The sequence below is a fragment of the Salvelinus alpinus genome, chromosome 20 (assembly GCF_045679555.1).
Source record: "Salvelinus alpinus chromosome 20, SLU_Salpinus.1, whole genome shotgun sequence".
Lineage (NCBI taxonomy): Eukaryota > Metazoa > Chordata > Actinopteri > Salmoniformes > Salmonidae > Salvelinus > Salvelinus alpinus.
Genome location: NC_092105.1, coordinates 13,982,287 through 13,998,044, shown reverse-complemented (window position 1 = coordinate 13,998,044; position 15,758 = coordinate 13,982,287). Strand labels below are relative to the sequence as shown.

The 15,758-nt window shown below is 42.5% G+C and overlaps 1 protein-coding gene across 6 annotated transcripts in view; it reads left to right on the top strand.

The window, feature by feature from the left end:
- The window catches only part of LOC139547147 (ubiquitin carboxyl-terminal hydrolase 9X-like), a 73,461-nt gene that overhangs the window by 25,147 nt on the left and 32,556 nt on the right, over positions 1-15,758 (top strand). For 2 of the 6 annotated variants that reach the window (XM_071356194.1, XM_071356193.1), the window contains exons 15-24: positions 235-273; positions 1,045-1,178; positions 1,419-1,509; positions 1,755-1,907; positions 2,025-2,253; positions 7,975-8,070; positions 9,723-9,934; positions 12,866-13,106; positions 13,273-13,422; positions 13,824-13,944. In XM_071356194.1, coding sequence (XP_071212295.1) covers positions 235-273; positions 1,045-1,178; positions 1,419-1,509; positions 1,755-1,907; positions 2,025-2,253; positions 7,975-8,070; positions 9,723-9,934; positions 12,866-13,106; positions 13,273-13,422; positions 13,824-13,944 — 1,466 coding nt within the window. The remainder of the gene's footprint in view (positions 1-234; positions 274-1,044; positions 1,179-1,418; positions 1,510-1,754; positions 1,908-2,024; positions 2,254-7,974; positions 8,071-9,722; positions 9,935-12,865; positions 13,107-13,272; positions 13,423-13,823; positions 13,945-15,758) is intronic. The other 4 variants (XM_071356197.1, XM_071356195.1, XM_071356196.1 and 1 more) reach the window with 3 other exon arrangements.

Below are 15,758 nucleotides of genomic sequence, written 5' to 3'. Positions count from 1 at the left end.
ATTTGACCTTGCCATCCAGTTTGATCTGGTTTTCACTAACGCTTAGACAGTGATAATTCTTAGACTAAAAATGAGCGAATGTACTGTATCTTGCTTCTTTAACGCTGAGCTCTCAAAGTAGCATAGATATTGTTGAATTAGGTGCTGCTTTTAATAACGTGCAGTTGTACTGACTGAAGTAGCATTGGTAAATGCAGCAAATATGTAGCACACCACATGCCTGTTGTTTTTCAGAAAGAAAATGCCTATTAACATACAAACGAACTTAGTGGGGTAAGTTGACAGCTAATTTGGGGGATATTATGGCAAAAATCAAACTTTGAAATTGTTATGTCTAAATTCACTCTTTCTCTCAGATGGTACAACAGATCTGTAATGTTTATTTTCATTCATAAATCTGCTTTAGCAAACCTTTCTCAAGGTAAACCTCAAATTACACCATATTCCCTACACTACTGCACTACCTTTGACCAGAGCCACAAATTACCTCCATAGTGCACTACTTTTCACCAGAGCCACAAAGGTCTCTTGTCAATTAGTGTACTGTATGGGGAATTGCATGCAAAAGTAGTGCACTACATGGGAAATAGGGTGTAATTTGAGATGCACTCAAAAGCGTCTCTTTCTGCACCAGCTCCTCTTAGCTCCAATCACCGACTGTTTGCAGGGTGACATTTGGGGGGCATTTCTGGGAGCACTGCTTACTCACGTTTCCGAAACACATCGTAGTGATTTTAAGAATGAAATTCATCACCATTTCTCTTTCTGCACACACAGACACACACCCACACACAGATCCTGAGGTACTGTTTAGAATGCTGGATATACCAATACTGCTTTCTTTGCACTACAGGTGCAGAGAAGCAACAACATTTTGCAGATAAATTATTGTAATTTTGCAGATAAATTATTGTAATTTCATTAGTATGAGGGGGGTTGATGTAAAAGTTGATGTTGTCAGCCTGTCATGACATGGTGACTAAGTCTCTGAACTTTTATCTCTCTCTCTCTCTCTCTCGCCATCCATCTCTCTCTGCTCTACAGTCAGACCCAGAGGAGTCCTCATGTGTTCTATCGTCATGACCTGATTAACCAGCTGCAACACAACCATGCCCTGGTCACGCTGGTGGCTGAGAACCTCTCTGCCTACATGGAGACCATGAGGCAGTTCTCTAAAGGTACGGACCACCTCACACAGGGGGGGACATTTTCTCATTCATCACCGTTGCCTCATTCTTGACTTTCAGACTTCTTCTGATAACAGAGAAATAGTATTTCAGATATTCTGCTATCTACCCTCTTTTTCTAACCCTGGGGCAATTGCCATGTTAGTTTTCCATTTGAAAAACCTCAGCATTTGGGTAAAATTTTAAGATGCACCTTGAGCCCTCACATAGATGATTGTGTGTGTCGTGTAGCCGAGCAGGCGGAGTTTGACCCCCAGACGGTGAGGGTAGGGAGCCGCTACAGCCACGTACAGGAAGTCCAGGAGAGACTCAACTTCCTGAGGTATGACATCACATCCGCAGGGTAGTATCATTAGGCACCAAACAGAAGAAAAGACTGTAACCGGTAGGGACTGAAGCGCTCATTTCTGTTTTCCATTGCAGAGTCCTTTAAAAAAGTTTTACATTGCATGACCTAATGAATATGACCCAGCTCGTCTTCATGGATTAGTGAATGGAAGTGAACGGTAAACTGAGTCACTGTAGTCTGATCTTCATGGTTAATGTATGTGTCTGTGTTGTCCCCAGGTTCCTGCTGAAGGACGGCCAGTTGTGGCTCTGTGCTCCTCAGGCCAAACAGATCTGGAAGTGCCTGGCTGAGAACGCAGTCTTTCTTTGTGACCGAGAGGCCTGCTTCAAATGGTACGCTGCCATCGTCAATATTATTATCACCTCGAAAGGGTGAATATGGCTCCAACATCTTTCTATTTCCTTTTACTCATTTATAGAGAACAACTCAAATGATCTACATTTTATCAACACGAAAAACACCAAGTCAACTCTGTTTTTCTTACACAGGTACTCGAAGCTGATGGGAGATGAGCCAGACCTGGACCCGGACATCAACAAGGACTTCTTTGAGAACAACGTTCTGCAGCTGGACCCGTCTCTGCTCACGGAGAACGGCATGAAGTGCTTTGAGAGGTTCTTCAAGGCCGTCAACTGCAGGGAGGGCAAGCTGGTGGCCAAACGCAGGGCCTACATGATGGACGACCTGGAACTCATAGGCCTGGACTACCTCTGGAGGGTGAGTTATTTAGCCTACTTATCACTGTTATGAAGCTGTTATAACTGGCAGCTGTTGCTACTTGTAGGCCTGGACCAATGTTCCCTCTAGTGCAGAATAAATATCAGCCCATGCAGAGAAGCATGAGATTGAACTTCACTAAACTTTCTAGAGTTTTCCCAGTTAGTTAACACTATCAACCTTTCCCTTTACTGTGGGAATTGTGATTGATACAACACAGTATTAGCCACTGTCAATGCAATACCGAAACAAAAACGAACTATGCAATACTTAGTATCCAAAACCAACTATGCATGAGATTTTGTTTTAGGCAGAATACATCGGAATAGGATTCAATAGCATTGAAAGGCACGACTCAGGCCCGTACTCTACACAGACCGGTGCGCTGTAACCAAACAGAGCTGCAGTAGGCCTATATGCAAATAGACCATTGCCATATATGGTTATGTGCCATTCACTTTCATCTGGACTGTGTTTACAGCATGAGCGGTTGTGAGTAGATGCGCTTGTTTTGAGATCAAAGCGAGAGCTGTATGTAAACACTTGTGCACATTTGTATATTTGTTCATATCATTTGCTAGATAGTGAGTTGTTAGCCCAGTTATAGATCATTTGTTGTCAGCAATGGGGGAGTGGTTGCTTCCTACAAGAGCACAAAACGTGTGCATTTCTAGCTATCTTTGAAAAGTGTGTCAGTTAATTCGATAATGTTTTTTGTCTTAAAGGGGCGGGATTGTATTTTGAGACAGCCTTAAATAAGCTAAGGAGCAAATAGGCACAGGAGTAGCATAATTTGTCTGATTCTCTGTAATAATGGTATGGGAATAGTTATGCATTTTATTTTGTCAAGTGGTTTCTTGCATCAAACAACATTTTCAGTCGCCTCCTTGACAAGTGGATAAACAGGTTAATGTCAAGCCCTGCATTGTTTTTTTCCCAAAAGTCTCATTGAACACCACACATTGGCTGCTACTGTAGGCTGAATGGTAGAACAGCTATTTCCATGTTGAAATGTTACGGGATGCATTTTCTCCATTGTTTTTGATGGTAGGCCACTCTGGTAGGCCTACATTATGATCAAATAGCCACAGTAGCCTACCTGACCACTGTTAAAACTAACTTAAAGCGGGTACAAGAAGTTAGCTAAGTGCTGAAAAAATGGAGGGAACATTGGGCTGGACTTCCTCCGGAAGGTGGTGTTTATAAAGCCTCAGCACTGTGGTTATGCAGACAGCTGTAACCATCTTTTTAAACCTTGAACTCCCTATGGACTACATACAATGACTTCAGAAAGTATTCAGACCCCTTGACTTTTCCCACATTTTGTTACGTTACAGCCTTAATTTAAAATAGATTGATGAGGATTTTTATTTAATTAATCTACACACGATACCCCATAATGACGAAGCGAAAACAGGGTTTTAGACATTTTTGCAAATGTATCTTATTTACTTAAGTATTCAGACGCTTCGCTACGAGAGTCCAAATTGAGCTCCGGTGCATCCTGTTTCCATTGATCATCCTTGACATTTCTACAACTTGATTGGAGTACACTTTTTGGTAAATTCAACTGATTGGACATGATTTGGAAAAGCACACACCTGTCTATATAAGGTCTCACAGTTGATAGTGCATGTCAGAGCAAAAACCAAACCATGAGGTCGAAGGATTTGTCTGTAGTTCTTCGAGACAATATTGTGTTGAGGCACAGATATGGGGAAGGGTACCAAAACATTTCTGCAGCATTGAACACAGTGGCCTCCATCATTCTTAAATGGAAGAAGTTTGGAATCACCAAGACTCTTCCTAGAGCTGACCGCCTGGCCAAACTGAACAATCGGGGGGGAAGGGCCTTGGTCTGGGAGGTGACCAAGAACCCGATGGTCACTAACAGAGCTCCAGAGTATCTCTGTTGAGATGGTTGTCCTTCTGGAAGGTTCTCCCATCTCTGCAGCACTACACCAATCAGGCCTTTATGGTAGTGGCCAGACGGAAGCCACTCCTCAGTAAAAGGCACATGACAGCCCACTTGGAGTTTGCCAAAAGGCACCTAAAGACTATCAGACAATGAGAAACAAGATTCTCTGGTCTGATGAAATCAGCATGGTGGTGGCAGGATCGAGGGGAAAGATGAAACTAGAAAAGTACAGAGAGATCCTTGATGAAAACCTGCTCCAGAGCACTCAGGACCTCCGACTGGGGCAAATGTTCACCTTCCAACAGGACAACAACCCTAAGCACACAGCCAAGACCACGCAGGAGTGGCTTCGGGCAGTAGTGTAAAAAGTACGCAATTATCATACTTTTTAAAAATTTATTGAGTATTTATAACATACAATATACTTGCAGTGAAGCCGCTCAATAACTACATCACATTAGTCATCTAACAGACTCCCACACAGAAGCAACCAGGGTCAACGCCGTGCTCAAGGGCACGTCAACAGATCTCCCAAAAGGTCAAAAACGGGGACCTGAACCAGCGATTCATCAGCCACCGGCCCAAGGAACAAAAGAGAGAAAAGAAAGACAAATGTAAACAGAGAACAACAATGCAAAAGACATCAAGGACAACAAATCATAACAGCAAGGCCAACTGAATATGTTTGAGTGCATGTATGGCACTATTTACGTGTATGTGTGCATGTGTACAAATACCTGCACGGCATCAGCCTCAGACAAACCGGCATTAGCTGTAACAACACTGCCCCTCAGTGTCATTCAAACTTACTTTTTACGTTTTATTTTGACTTTATCTTTGAACGTCATTCTATCCCCCGCCCAGCAACTCCACTCCCACTTGTCTCCAATTCCACATCCCAACCCTCAGCTTCCCTCAGCAATTATCATACTTGAGTAAAAGTAATGATACCTTAATAGAAAATTAAGTCACCCAGTAAAATACTACTTGAGTTAAAAGTATTTGGTTTTAAATATACTTCAGTATCAAATGTACATGTAATTGCTAAAATATACTTAAGTATCAAAAGTAAAAGTATAAATCATTTCAAATTCCTTATATTAAGCAAACCAGAGGGCACCATTTTCTTGTTTTGTGTTTAATTATGGGGAGCCAGGGGTACACCCCAACACTCAGAAAACTTACAAACGAAGCATTTGTGTTTAGTGAGTCCGCCAGATCATAGGCAGTAGGGATGTTTTTTTGATATGTGCACGAAAATCTGTTTTTGCTTTGTTGTTGAAGGAAAAAATAAATGTAATCAATTTTAGAATAAGGGGTCTGACTACTTTCCGACGGCACTGTATGTTCTACCTACACCCGTTGCCTTTTCTGGCCCGTTGTGTATCTAGATGTTTATATTTGGAGGCCTCTGTGTCTGAAACAAACGGTGAAATGACTGACGGCATGTCTAGCCTACTGTATATATATTAATGAACTGCTCAAGCATTTTACTCTGCTGCTTTCTTGATCATGTTGTCTTCTGTCTCACCAAGCCAAAATTCAAAATGCACAACTTCAAAGAAGACATACTCTCTGAATGCTGCTATTTGAGGTGATGCTCATTAGTCATTTCCGTGCATCTATAAACCTCTGGGTTCTGTGGGATTGTTTCAGGAGCAACTGGAACTGATAGACTTAGTGAGTATGGATGTATGGGAGAGGGTGGGTGGCTGACCCAGTTAGTTAGCAGCCTAGCTGTTTGTGACCTACATGGCCTGTAATCCCTCTGTGTTAAATGCAGTCCTTACATCACAGAGGAACAGACAAGTCTTCTGGATGCTGCTAAACCGAACATCAGCTTCTGTGGTGCTGAGGATGGAGGGCTGTTTAAATGTTGTGGAGTCTGTCAGTCCAATGGCTTCTGATGATGTTGTGTAGTCTGTTATGGCTTTAACGGTACATGTATTTGTACAGAACAGCTCGGTACTGAGACCTCGGTTCGGTCCGCACTGTGAACCCGAATGAGTATATAAAACACTGTCTATAGGCTACGTATGCCATTGCCAAGTGAGTAAATCTGAGCTGAAAAACACATTTTAGGCTATTCTGCTAAAACTACAGTCCATGTGCCCGATGTAATCAAAATTCATATCTTAACTAGCTGATTTCAAACTATCCTTTTCGCCATCTTTTAGGAACATTTTGGCTTCACAGTCGATTAAAACGGTGATGGACAGATAAAACGTTAATATTATGTTCCCCACTGCTCAACGAGAATAGCCTATGCAGAGTGGTGCGTGTAGCTTGTCGTCCAATCACAAGTAATCAAAGCGCCACTACAGTCAGAGCGTCAGTGTCTGATAAAGCAAGTTAGGAGATTATCTAATCAATGGAAAATGGAATTAAAATGATGGAATTAAAAGTTAAATGAGAAGTATATGCTACAACAAACAAGAGCCAGGTAGGCTGCTATTTATATGAATATTACAGAGGTGTTCTTTGTAACTAGGAAAGGAAGAACGCCCATGCAGACTCAATTAGCAGCTAATTTAGCTAGCTCTCTTAGCCAACTAGCTTCTCTCGGTTTAATGCCGTCAAGACATGTTTCTAGGTAATCATATGGGATGATTAATAGCCTAGCAATGACACGCTAGAAGTTAGTCTACTAGCGCAACTTGGCTCGGTTGGGTGCTTCCTCCCTTGCTACCATTTCACTCGCTCACAGCACACACACCACAAGGCCCCGCTGCCTGCTCTCCCTCAAGCTGCATCCGCTCTAGTTAAAAAAGTAGTTTACAAGTTGACTTTTCGGCTGCTTCCCTCACTCGGATCCGACCATGTCTATACGGAACTGGTGTCTATATTGAAAAATGTATGATGCCTATTTGTCGGGTTGGGAAAGCCCCAGGTCCATTTCGGAATGGGTCCTTGAGGCCCAACATAACAATCCCTGTCACAACAGACAATAATGTCACATTGTGAATTAGGGTGCTTTTAAATGTAACGTATTTGGCCCATAAACAAACATTAACAACAGTAACTGTTGGAATTTAATTTTTCAGCTGTACCGTGACCCAAAAACCGCAATATGTACCAAACCGTGGGATTGGTCGAACTGTTACACCGTTAGTCAGTCCAATGGCTTCTGATGATGATGTTGTATAGGCTGTCAGTCAGTCCAATGGCTTCTGATGATGATGTTGTATAGGCTGTCAGTCAGTCCAATGGCTTCTGATGATGATGAAACATGTGTTGGTTCAAAGTGTTCTTCTAACCTTGTTATTCACGCTCTGGGCATATTAGATAATTCACAGGTTCATTTGTTTTAGATGTGGGATTTCTAAACCTTGTTCTCACGTGCTATGCATAACTGATTCAGGAGTTGTGTTAATGTATATATGGGTATTCAGCCTTTTTGCACAGTAGGGGCCTAGGCTACATTTGAGCTCATAGGATTTTCTCATATGCAATGTTTGGTTGTGAATAATTTATTTTATTGCATCCTAAGCGAAGCTCATTTTACAGCGCTGATGTTATTGATTTGGCTGGTAAGCCTTGCGTGGTACACATTTAGCGCGTACACACACACACACACAGTATTTGAGGCTGGGTTAATGTACTGCTGTTAGTGTGTGAAATCAGGGTCAGCGGTAGTGACTGGTGATGATTCTGTGGGCTGTTGCTGAGTGCCTATTAATGGTCCCCTCCTCTACTCTGGATGAGTCATAACACACTGTTCAGTGTTGTCTCCAGGGCTGTGTGATAGAGAGAGAGAAAGGCGGAGGCGTCCATTGATTCCATCTGAAATTTCCTCTTGCCAGGTCGTAATTCAAGGGAACGATGACATCGCCAGTCGAGCCATAGACCTGCTGAAAGAGATCTACACCAACCTTGGACCAAAACTACAAGTCAATCAGGTAACCTGGGTGTCCCCTGTCCCGGTAACAATAACAGCTCAATCTGCTGTTAGGTCATCCTAAATCATTTAGCCATTTTGAGACAACCTCTTACATATAAACACAGTCATGAATAGAATAGTGATTTGTATTGCTGATCAATGATAGTTGATGATAATTTAGACCGGGATAGTCAGTGTGATACAACACTACAGCAACTGTTTTCCATTCCCTACCTCTGGGATCCCTGTTGCACATATTGGTTTTATGGATGTTAACGTGGTTAACTGCCGGAAAAAATATTTCACCAGTCATGCTTATCGGTCTATAGGTTAATTTGCATAATTTAGTGGAATTCAATTGGATTATGTATTTTCTTTAGTCATATCTTATCACAGGCGCGCAGCATACAGAGCCTAGTTTGAAAAGCGTAAAGGCCTATCAGCTGTCAGACAGCACGAGAGCATCTCCTCAAAATGCTGATACTGGAGTTATGTGCTTTTTTTTTTTTTAAGCCCAGTTGTTGCACAACAAATAACAATTTGCGTGTTTTAATGGCCACAATTAATGGCCACAATTAAAATGAGCTATTTTTATTTCTCAATCTCAACTCCATAATTAAAGCACTCCTCCCATTCGCCATTCAAGTGCATAGGCTATAGTCAGCGGTAGGCCGGCTATAGTCAGCGGTAGGCCGGCTATAGTCAGCGGTAGGCCGGCTATAGTCAGCGGTAGGCCGGCTATAGTCAGCGGTAGGCCGGCTATAGTCAGCGGTAGGCCGGCTATAGTCAGCGGTAGGCCGGCTATAGTCAGCGGTAGGCCGGCTATCAGGACGTCATCCACCACTTTACAATGTGAGCTTGAGGCAATATAACTGTTTGAAACCTGAACGATTTACTTCACTTCAAAGAATGAGGCATGTCTTACCTTGCTACAAAGTAGCCTAGCCAAAATTCTGCCCTAGAATTGTTGAGGCATTCTTTTAGTAAATTTAGTAAATACTTCCTTGTGCCATTAACCAACATTTCTCTCCTGTTTTATTGGTTTTCATATCAACGTCCTTTCGTTGTCCAGAAGCCAAAGGCACAGTCCTAATCATATTAGTAACCCATTCTATTTGTTGCTATTAGATTCCCCCTCTTTCTATGTTTCTAACTGAGATTTTCATCTCAGTCGCATATGGAACCGTTCGCATTAGGTGTGCTGTTTAGAACAGTGTTTTCCCACAAATTTTATTTTGGCAAATTACGTTTTATTGGCTGCTTCATTAAAGCAGTTGAATGGTCAATAACAGGCTATAACCTTTTGACTGGAAGACGATAGGCTTACTATTGTTGCATGTTTTCATTAAGCTCAATGAAAAATCTCTGTTCCTTGAATGCATGCATAGTATTTTCTGTTGGTCACGTCATTTTACTGTTAGGAAAAAATATAACAGTTTGTTGTCCGGTTAATGAGGGTTGGTTATTCGAAAGCAGAATTGACCAAAATGTGCATCCCTAATTGGTACTATTTCCAGTACTAGCACCTGATTCCTGACGGATGGATTGGAACACACTGCATTTAGTTCCATACAAACACTGTCAACCATTAGACATGACTCTCCCTCCTGAACTCACTACTCTGACTGTCCTTCCCCCCTGCCGTCCTCCCCCTCATCTGCCCCAATGCAGGTAGAGATCCACGAGGATTTCATCCAGTCATGTTTCGACCGCCTGAAGGCGTCGTACGATACGCTGTGTGTCCTGGAAGGGGACAAGGACAGCATCAACTGTGCCCGGCAGGAGGCCATCCGCATGGTCCGCGTGCTCACTGTGCTCAAGGAGTACATCAACGAGTGTGACAGTGACTACCATGAGGAGAGGACCATACTGCCCATGTCCAGGTAGGACGGACGGACTCATCCACGCAGAAGCACTGATATTGAGCCTTTTGTCCTGATAAATGTTTTCCCATTTTGTCTTGACCACTCTCTCTCCATATGTCTGTCCTCTCTGCTCTCTCATTTCCATACATTTAGATAATTACTGAGACTTGGTTCAAAAAAGTCTGTGCCAGACTCGTATGTGTCTCTGAATGGATATGATGTTTATTGATCTGACAGAGGTGGGGGTGTCGCCATATTCATAAAGAACAACTTGAATGTTGATGTCTGTATTACCAGCTCTATGCCCAATACATTTGAGTGGGAGTGGAACGTTAGTGGGAGTTTATCGCCCTCCCAATTGCCCTTAGCAAATTGTCTGACTTGCTGTCTAACTATGCTAAATCTGTATTAATATTGGGTGATTGTAACCTGGATTGGTTGATTCCATTATCAGATAGACTGGAGGATATTTATACTGAGCTAAATTTAACTCCACTGATAACTAAACCATACCACCCCAACTTAAAACACCCTGAAAAATCGACTCTTGGATATCATTCTGACTAACGCCCCTTATAAGTATACAGCCAATGGAATCTTTGCTAATGAGCTCAGTGACTGTTGTCCCATTGCATGTATTAGAGATACTAAGCTACTTAAATCGTGTCTACGCATTATTACAAAGATACATTTTAGAATTTTCAATGAGTAACATTTCTTGTATTACTTGGGGTTATGTCCTCTATCTCTGATTCAAATCAGGCCCTTAAATGTTTTACCTCTCTGTTTAACTCTGTTGCACATAAGAATGCCCCATATAAAGATTAAGAGTAAAGGACAGATCTAACCCATGGTTCACGCATTAATTGTCTGAAAGATTTCATGAAAGAAACTAAGCTTGGGCTAAGGTTAGATTGACTGATTCTACCTCTGATTGGCAGTCCTTCAGACATTTGAGAAGTAGATGTCTTACTCTGGTTAGAAAAGCAGTCAACATACTTCTTGAATTGTGTATCTTAGAGTGGTGGAAATCCAGCAAATCTTTTGAGTGGTCAAATCAAAAAAACTACCCCCTCATTTCCCTAGCAGGTTATGACAGCCTCTGGTACCATAACAGATAAAAATGACATTGGTTGTACTTTTTAATAACCATTTTGCCTCAGCTGGCTATCTATTTGAAAGAACGGTTTCTGAAAATACCTTCATTCATTTTCGTCCTTTATTCACCTATAAACAGATACCAGATAATCATGCTCTTCCAGACATACTCTTCTTCCTCATTTGAACCATTTATGTCAATGAATGTAGTGCCTTGCAGAATAAAAAATAAATAATAATCCACAGGAGCTAATTCGCTTGATCGCTTTCTAATGCAGCTTTCTGCCCGGTACATTGTAGAATCTTTGACCCACATTTTTTATTTAACAATTGCTTCTGGTGCTATCCCTAAGACCTGGAAGGTGGTGCATGTCCTCCCCCTTTACAAAAGTGGAGAACCTTCTGACCTAGATAACTTCTGCCCAATTTCTAAACAATCTAATATTAGAACCACTGGCAAACTATCAGCTAAGAACTTTTTTCACTTCAAATGATATTGTTAATGAACAGCAGTCTGGTGTTAGACCTGGACATGGCACCGTTTCAGCAGCTCTGCTTGTCTTTAAATTATATATTACATTGCTTAGATCATAGGAATCACTGTGCTGCCGTATTTCTAGACGTTTCTAAGGCCTTTGATACTGTCGACCATCCCCTACTCATTCAAAGAGTGTCTGAAATTGGCCACGACCAGGTGTCTTGCAGGTAGTTTTGGAACTACATGTCAGACAGGATACTGTGTGCTTTCTGATGGTGTCAGGTTACCTCAAAATTACTAAAGGTGTTCCGCAGGTGTCAATTTTGGGACTTGTCCTTTTTACATAAATAATATTGGTCTATCTGCAAAAACCTGTAACATTCATCTGTATGTATGCTGATGACCCTGTTATTTACGCTATTGTTGTAGCTGCAATCTGATTTTGTTGCCTTACAAAAAGTCCTTGTTGATTTTAAAATTAGTACTTCATGTGGGGAAAAATAACTAAATGTATGCTGTTTTCTAATTCTCATAGAAATATATTTCAGATGGGTTACACATTTATGCATTGGATGGGTGTTTCAGCAAGCACCTTCCCACCTATAAATATCTGTGCTTTTGAATTGACAATAATTTGCAGTTTAAAAAAACATACCGATGGGGAATTTAAGAAGCTGACATTTAAAAGTACGCTTTAAAAACAAATAGAAATAGATCATGCATCTCCCTAAACAGCAGGAAGCAGATTGTACAGTCAACTTTCCTGACAGTTCATGACTATGGTGACACCTTTTATCATAGTGCACTTCGCTTTATCGCAGTTTACAGTTTATAGAACGCATCACTGCATCCTGTATCAAAAGGATGACTGGTCCTCATAAAAGGTCCCGTAGATGTCTTCATTACTCCCTTTTTTGTTTACAAAGCGCTACTACACAAGCTTCCTACCTACCTCACTTCACTGTTAAAATAAAAATAGACCCCAAACCTGTTCACAGGGATGGTTAACTCTCCAGGTTCCACTAGTGCGTTACCGTTCTAGGTAAATCCGCTTTCAGTTTTAGTGCTGTCCCCACTTTTGGAATAGCTTACAAACTTCCTACATCTTGACACCCTGGTGCCTCTAGGGAAGTTTAGAACTTTAATGTTGAATGAATTGAATGACAATTGTCACTGTTTGGATTGAATAATTGTATTTGTGGTGTTTGAAGCTGTCATGTTGATTTTGTCATTTGTATTTTATTTATACTGATTATTTTGAATTTGTTGTATTGTTTTCCTTCGGGCACCTTTTATAAATGAGACCCTGGTCTCAATGGGTTTCCCTGAATAAATAAAAGTTCAACAAAAATCTCCTCTCTCTCTTCTCTCAGGGCGTTTCGGGGGAAGCACATCACGTTGATCGTGCGTTTCCCTAACCAGGGCCGTCAGGTGGATGACCTAGACATCTGGTCTCACACCAACGACACCATTGGCTCAGTGCGCCGCGGTATCCTCACACGCATCAAGGCCAACGCTACGCACACCAAAATAGAGCTATTCATTGGCGGGGAGGTCGTCGACCCAGCCAACGACAGGAAGCTGATTGGCCAGCTCAACCTGAAAGACAAAACGGTGAGTGCAATGAGCCATGTTTTGACGAGTGACAAGTGCATTGTTTTTTTCTTTAGTCTTTACAGCTTGTTTATGTTCGTTTGGGTCATTTCTTTCTTTGACTATTTATACGGAATGGTTAGTCTGTCTTATATTCTCCCGTGTGTGTGTGTGTGTGTGTGTGTAGTTGATCACAGCCAAGCTGACCCAGGTGAGTGCCAACATGCCCTCCAGCCCAGACAGCTCCTCGGACTCTTCCACTGGCTCACCGGGTAACCATGGCAACCACTTCAGCGAAGGGCCCAACCCCGAGGTGGAGAGCTGCCTCCCTGGAGTGGTGAGTGACTTTTAAACACAGACACACACACACATAGCTGTCTCCCTGGAGTGGTAAGTGAATTTTAAACATACTCACAGCTGCTTCCACCGGAGTGGTGCGTCGTTATCTCGTCAGTCACCGTTACTTGGGAAGGGTGCCTAGCTCTCTTGGTCCTTGACTAGAAAAAAAATTGATAGGAAAGCATCCAGATAGTAGAAAGACTGCAATGTCAAAATGCCATTTTCAACTACAGCGACTCTGCAGTTAATCTCCCACTGTTCTCTACTCCACAGTCCACACTTGTAACTACTGTCATCAAAACAAGTTTGTCTCAAAAAAGATGCATGTCTGGCCTATCGATGCATGATCGCAGATGAGTAACCCCTTGTCTCGTCTCTCTGGTCTCGCTCTGTCTTCAGATCATGTCTCTCCACCTGCGCTACGTCTCCTTCCTGTGGCAGGTAGCAGACCTGGGCTGTAGCCCCAACATGCCTCTGCTACGAGACGGAGCCAGAGTACTCATGAAGCTGATGCCTCCAGGTACAGTACTCTCTGTGGTACATGTGGGCCATGCCCTTATTCTCCACCCTTCTCCCCAAATGTGCACTTGCATACTCCCCGTCATGGATAAAATAAAATAAATGGTGTGTTATGGAGAGTTTTCCAACATTGTTAAATCTACAAGTGCACATTTCAGGAGAAGGTTGGCGAATTGGGATGTAGCCGTAGATAGGTTTGTCTCATGACATTGCTATATTTTTCTCAATATTTTTCTATATTTACCAAGCCAGCATGGGTGGATAAATGTGAGATGTGTATATGACCGATATACAGATAACTAATAAAAAATAAAGGAAACATCAACTAAGTGTCTTAATAGGGGCCACCAGAACAGCTTCAATGCGACTTGGCATAGATTGTGTCTGGAACTCTATTGGATGGATGCGACACCATTCTTCCACAAGAAATACCTTTAATTTGGTGTGTTGTTGATGGTTGTGGGAAGCACTCTTAGGCGCCGCTCCAGAATCTCCCGTAAGTGTTCAATTGGGTTGAGATCTAGTGACTGAGACACACAAACACTTTAAACCCCCTATGATCCTTTGAGACTCCTCTTTCAAAGTCACTGTGATCTCTTCTAGTCTTGCTAGACAAAATGTCTCACTCACCGGAAAGTTTATTAGGTACACACATCTAGTACTGGTTCGGACCCCCCTTTTCCTCCAGAGCAGCCTGAATTCTTCAGAAATGTTCCACAGGCATGTTAGTCCAATTGCTGCAGATTGGATGGTGGTACATTCACGCTGTGACCAGCCCGTTCCATCTCATCCCATAGATGGTCTATTGGGTTGAGGTCTGGGGACTGACCAGGTCTGGGGACTGACCAGGACACTCAAGTAAACTGAACTCACTGTCATGTTCCAAGCGATGTTTTTCCACTCCTCTGTTGTCCAGTGTTGGTGATCGTGTGCCCACTGGAGCTGCTTCTTCTTGTTTTTAGCTGATAGGAGTGGAACCTACTGTAGTCGCGTGCCCACTGGAGCTGCTTCTTCTTGTTTTTAGCTGATAGGAGTGGAACCTACTGTAGTCGTGTGCCCACTGGAGCTGCTTCTTCTTGTTTTTAGCTGATAGGAGTGGAACCTACTGTAGTCGTGTGCCCACTGGAGCTGCTTCTTCTTGTTTTTAGCTGATAGGAGTGGAACCTACTGTAGTCGTGTGCCCACTAGAGCTGCTTCTTCTTGTTTTTAGCTGATAGGAGCGGAACCTGCTGTGATCGCGTGCTGCAGTAGCCCATCCGTGATACAGACCGATGAGTTGTGTGTTCTGAGACGCCGTTTTTCACAACGCTGTTGTACTGAGCCGTTATTTGTCTGTTCGTGGTCCGCCTGTTCTACTTTGTTTGGTGTTTTTGTTTGGTGTTTTTGCCCACAGGACTGCTGTTGGCTGAATGTTTTTTGTTTGTTGCACCATTCTCTGTAAACTCTAGACACTGTTGTGGGTGAAATGCCCAGGTGCCCAGGCCCAGGCAGCCGTTTCGGAGATACTGGATCCGGCGCGTCTGGCACCGACAATCATACCACGCTCAAAGTCGCTTAGGTCACTCGTTTTGCCCATGCTAACGTTCAATCGAAATGTAACTGGATGCCTCGAAGCCGGTCTGCCTGCTTTATATAGCTAGCCATGGCTACGGTACTCACTGTCTGTAGGAGCGATCCATTTTCATAAACGGGGTGGTATACCTAATAAACTGGTCAGTGAGTGTACGGTATAGAACCTGTTGATTGTGTAGATGACAGTACAGTATAGAACCTGTTGATTGTGTAGATGACAGTACAGTATAGAACATGTTGATT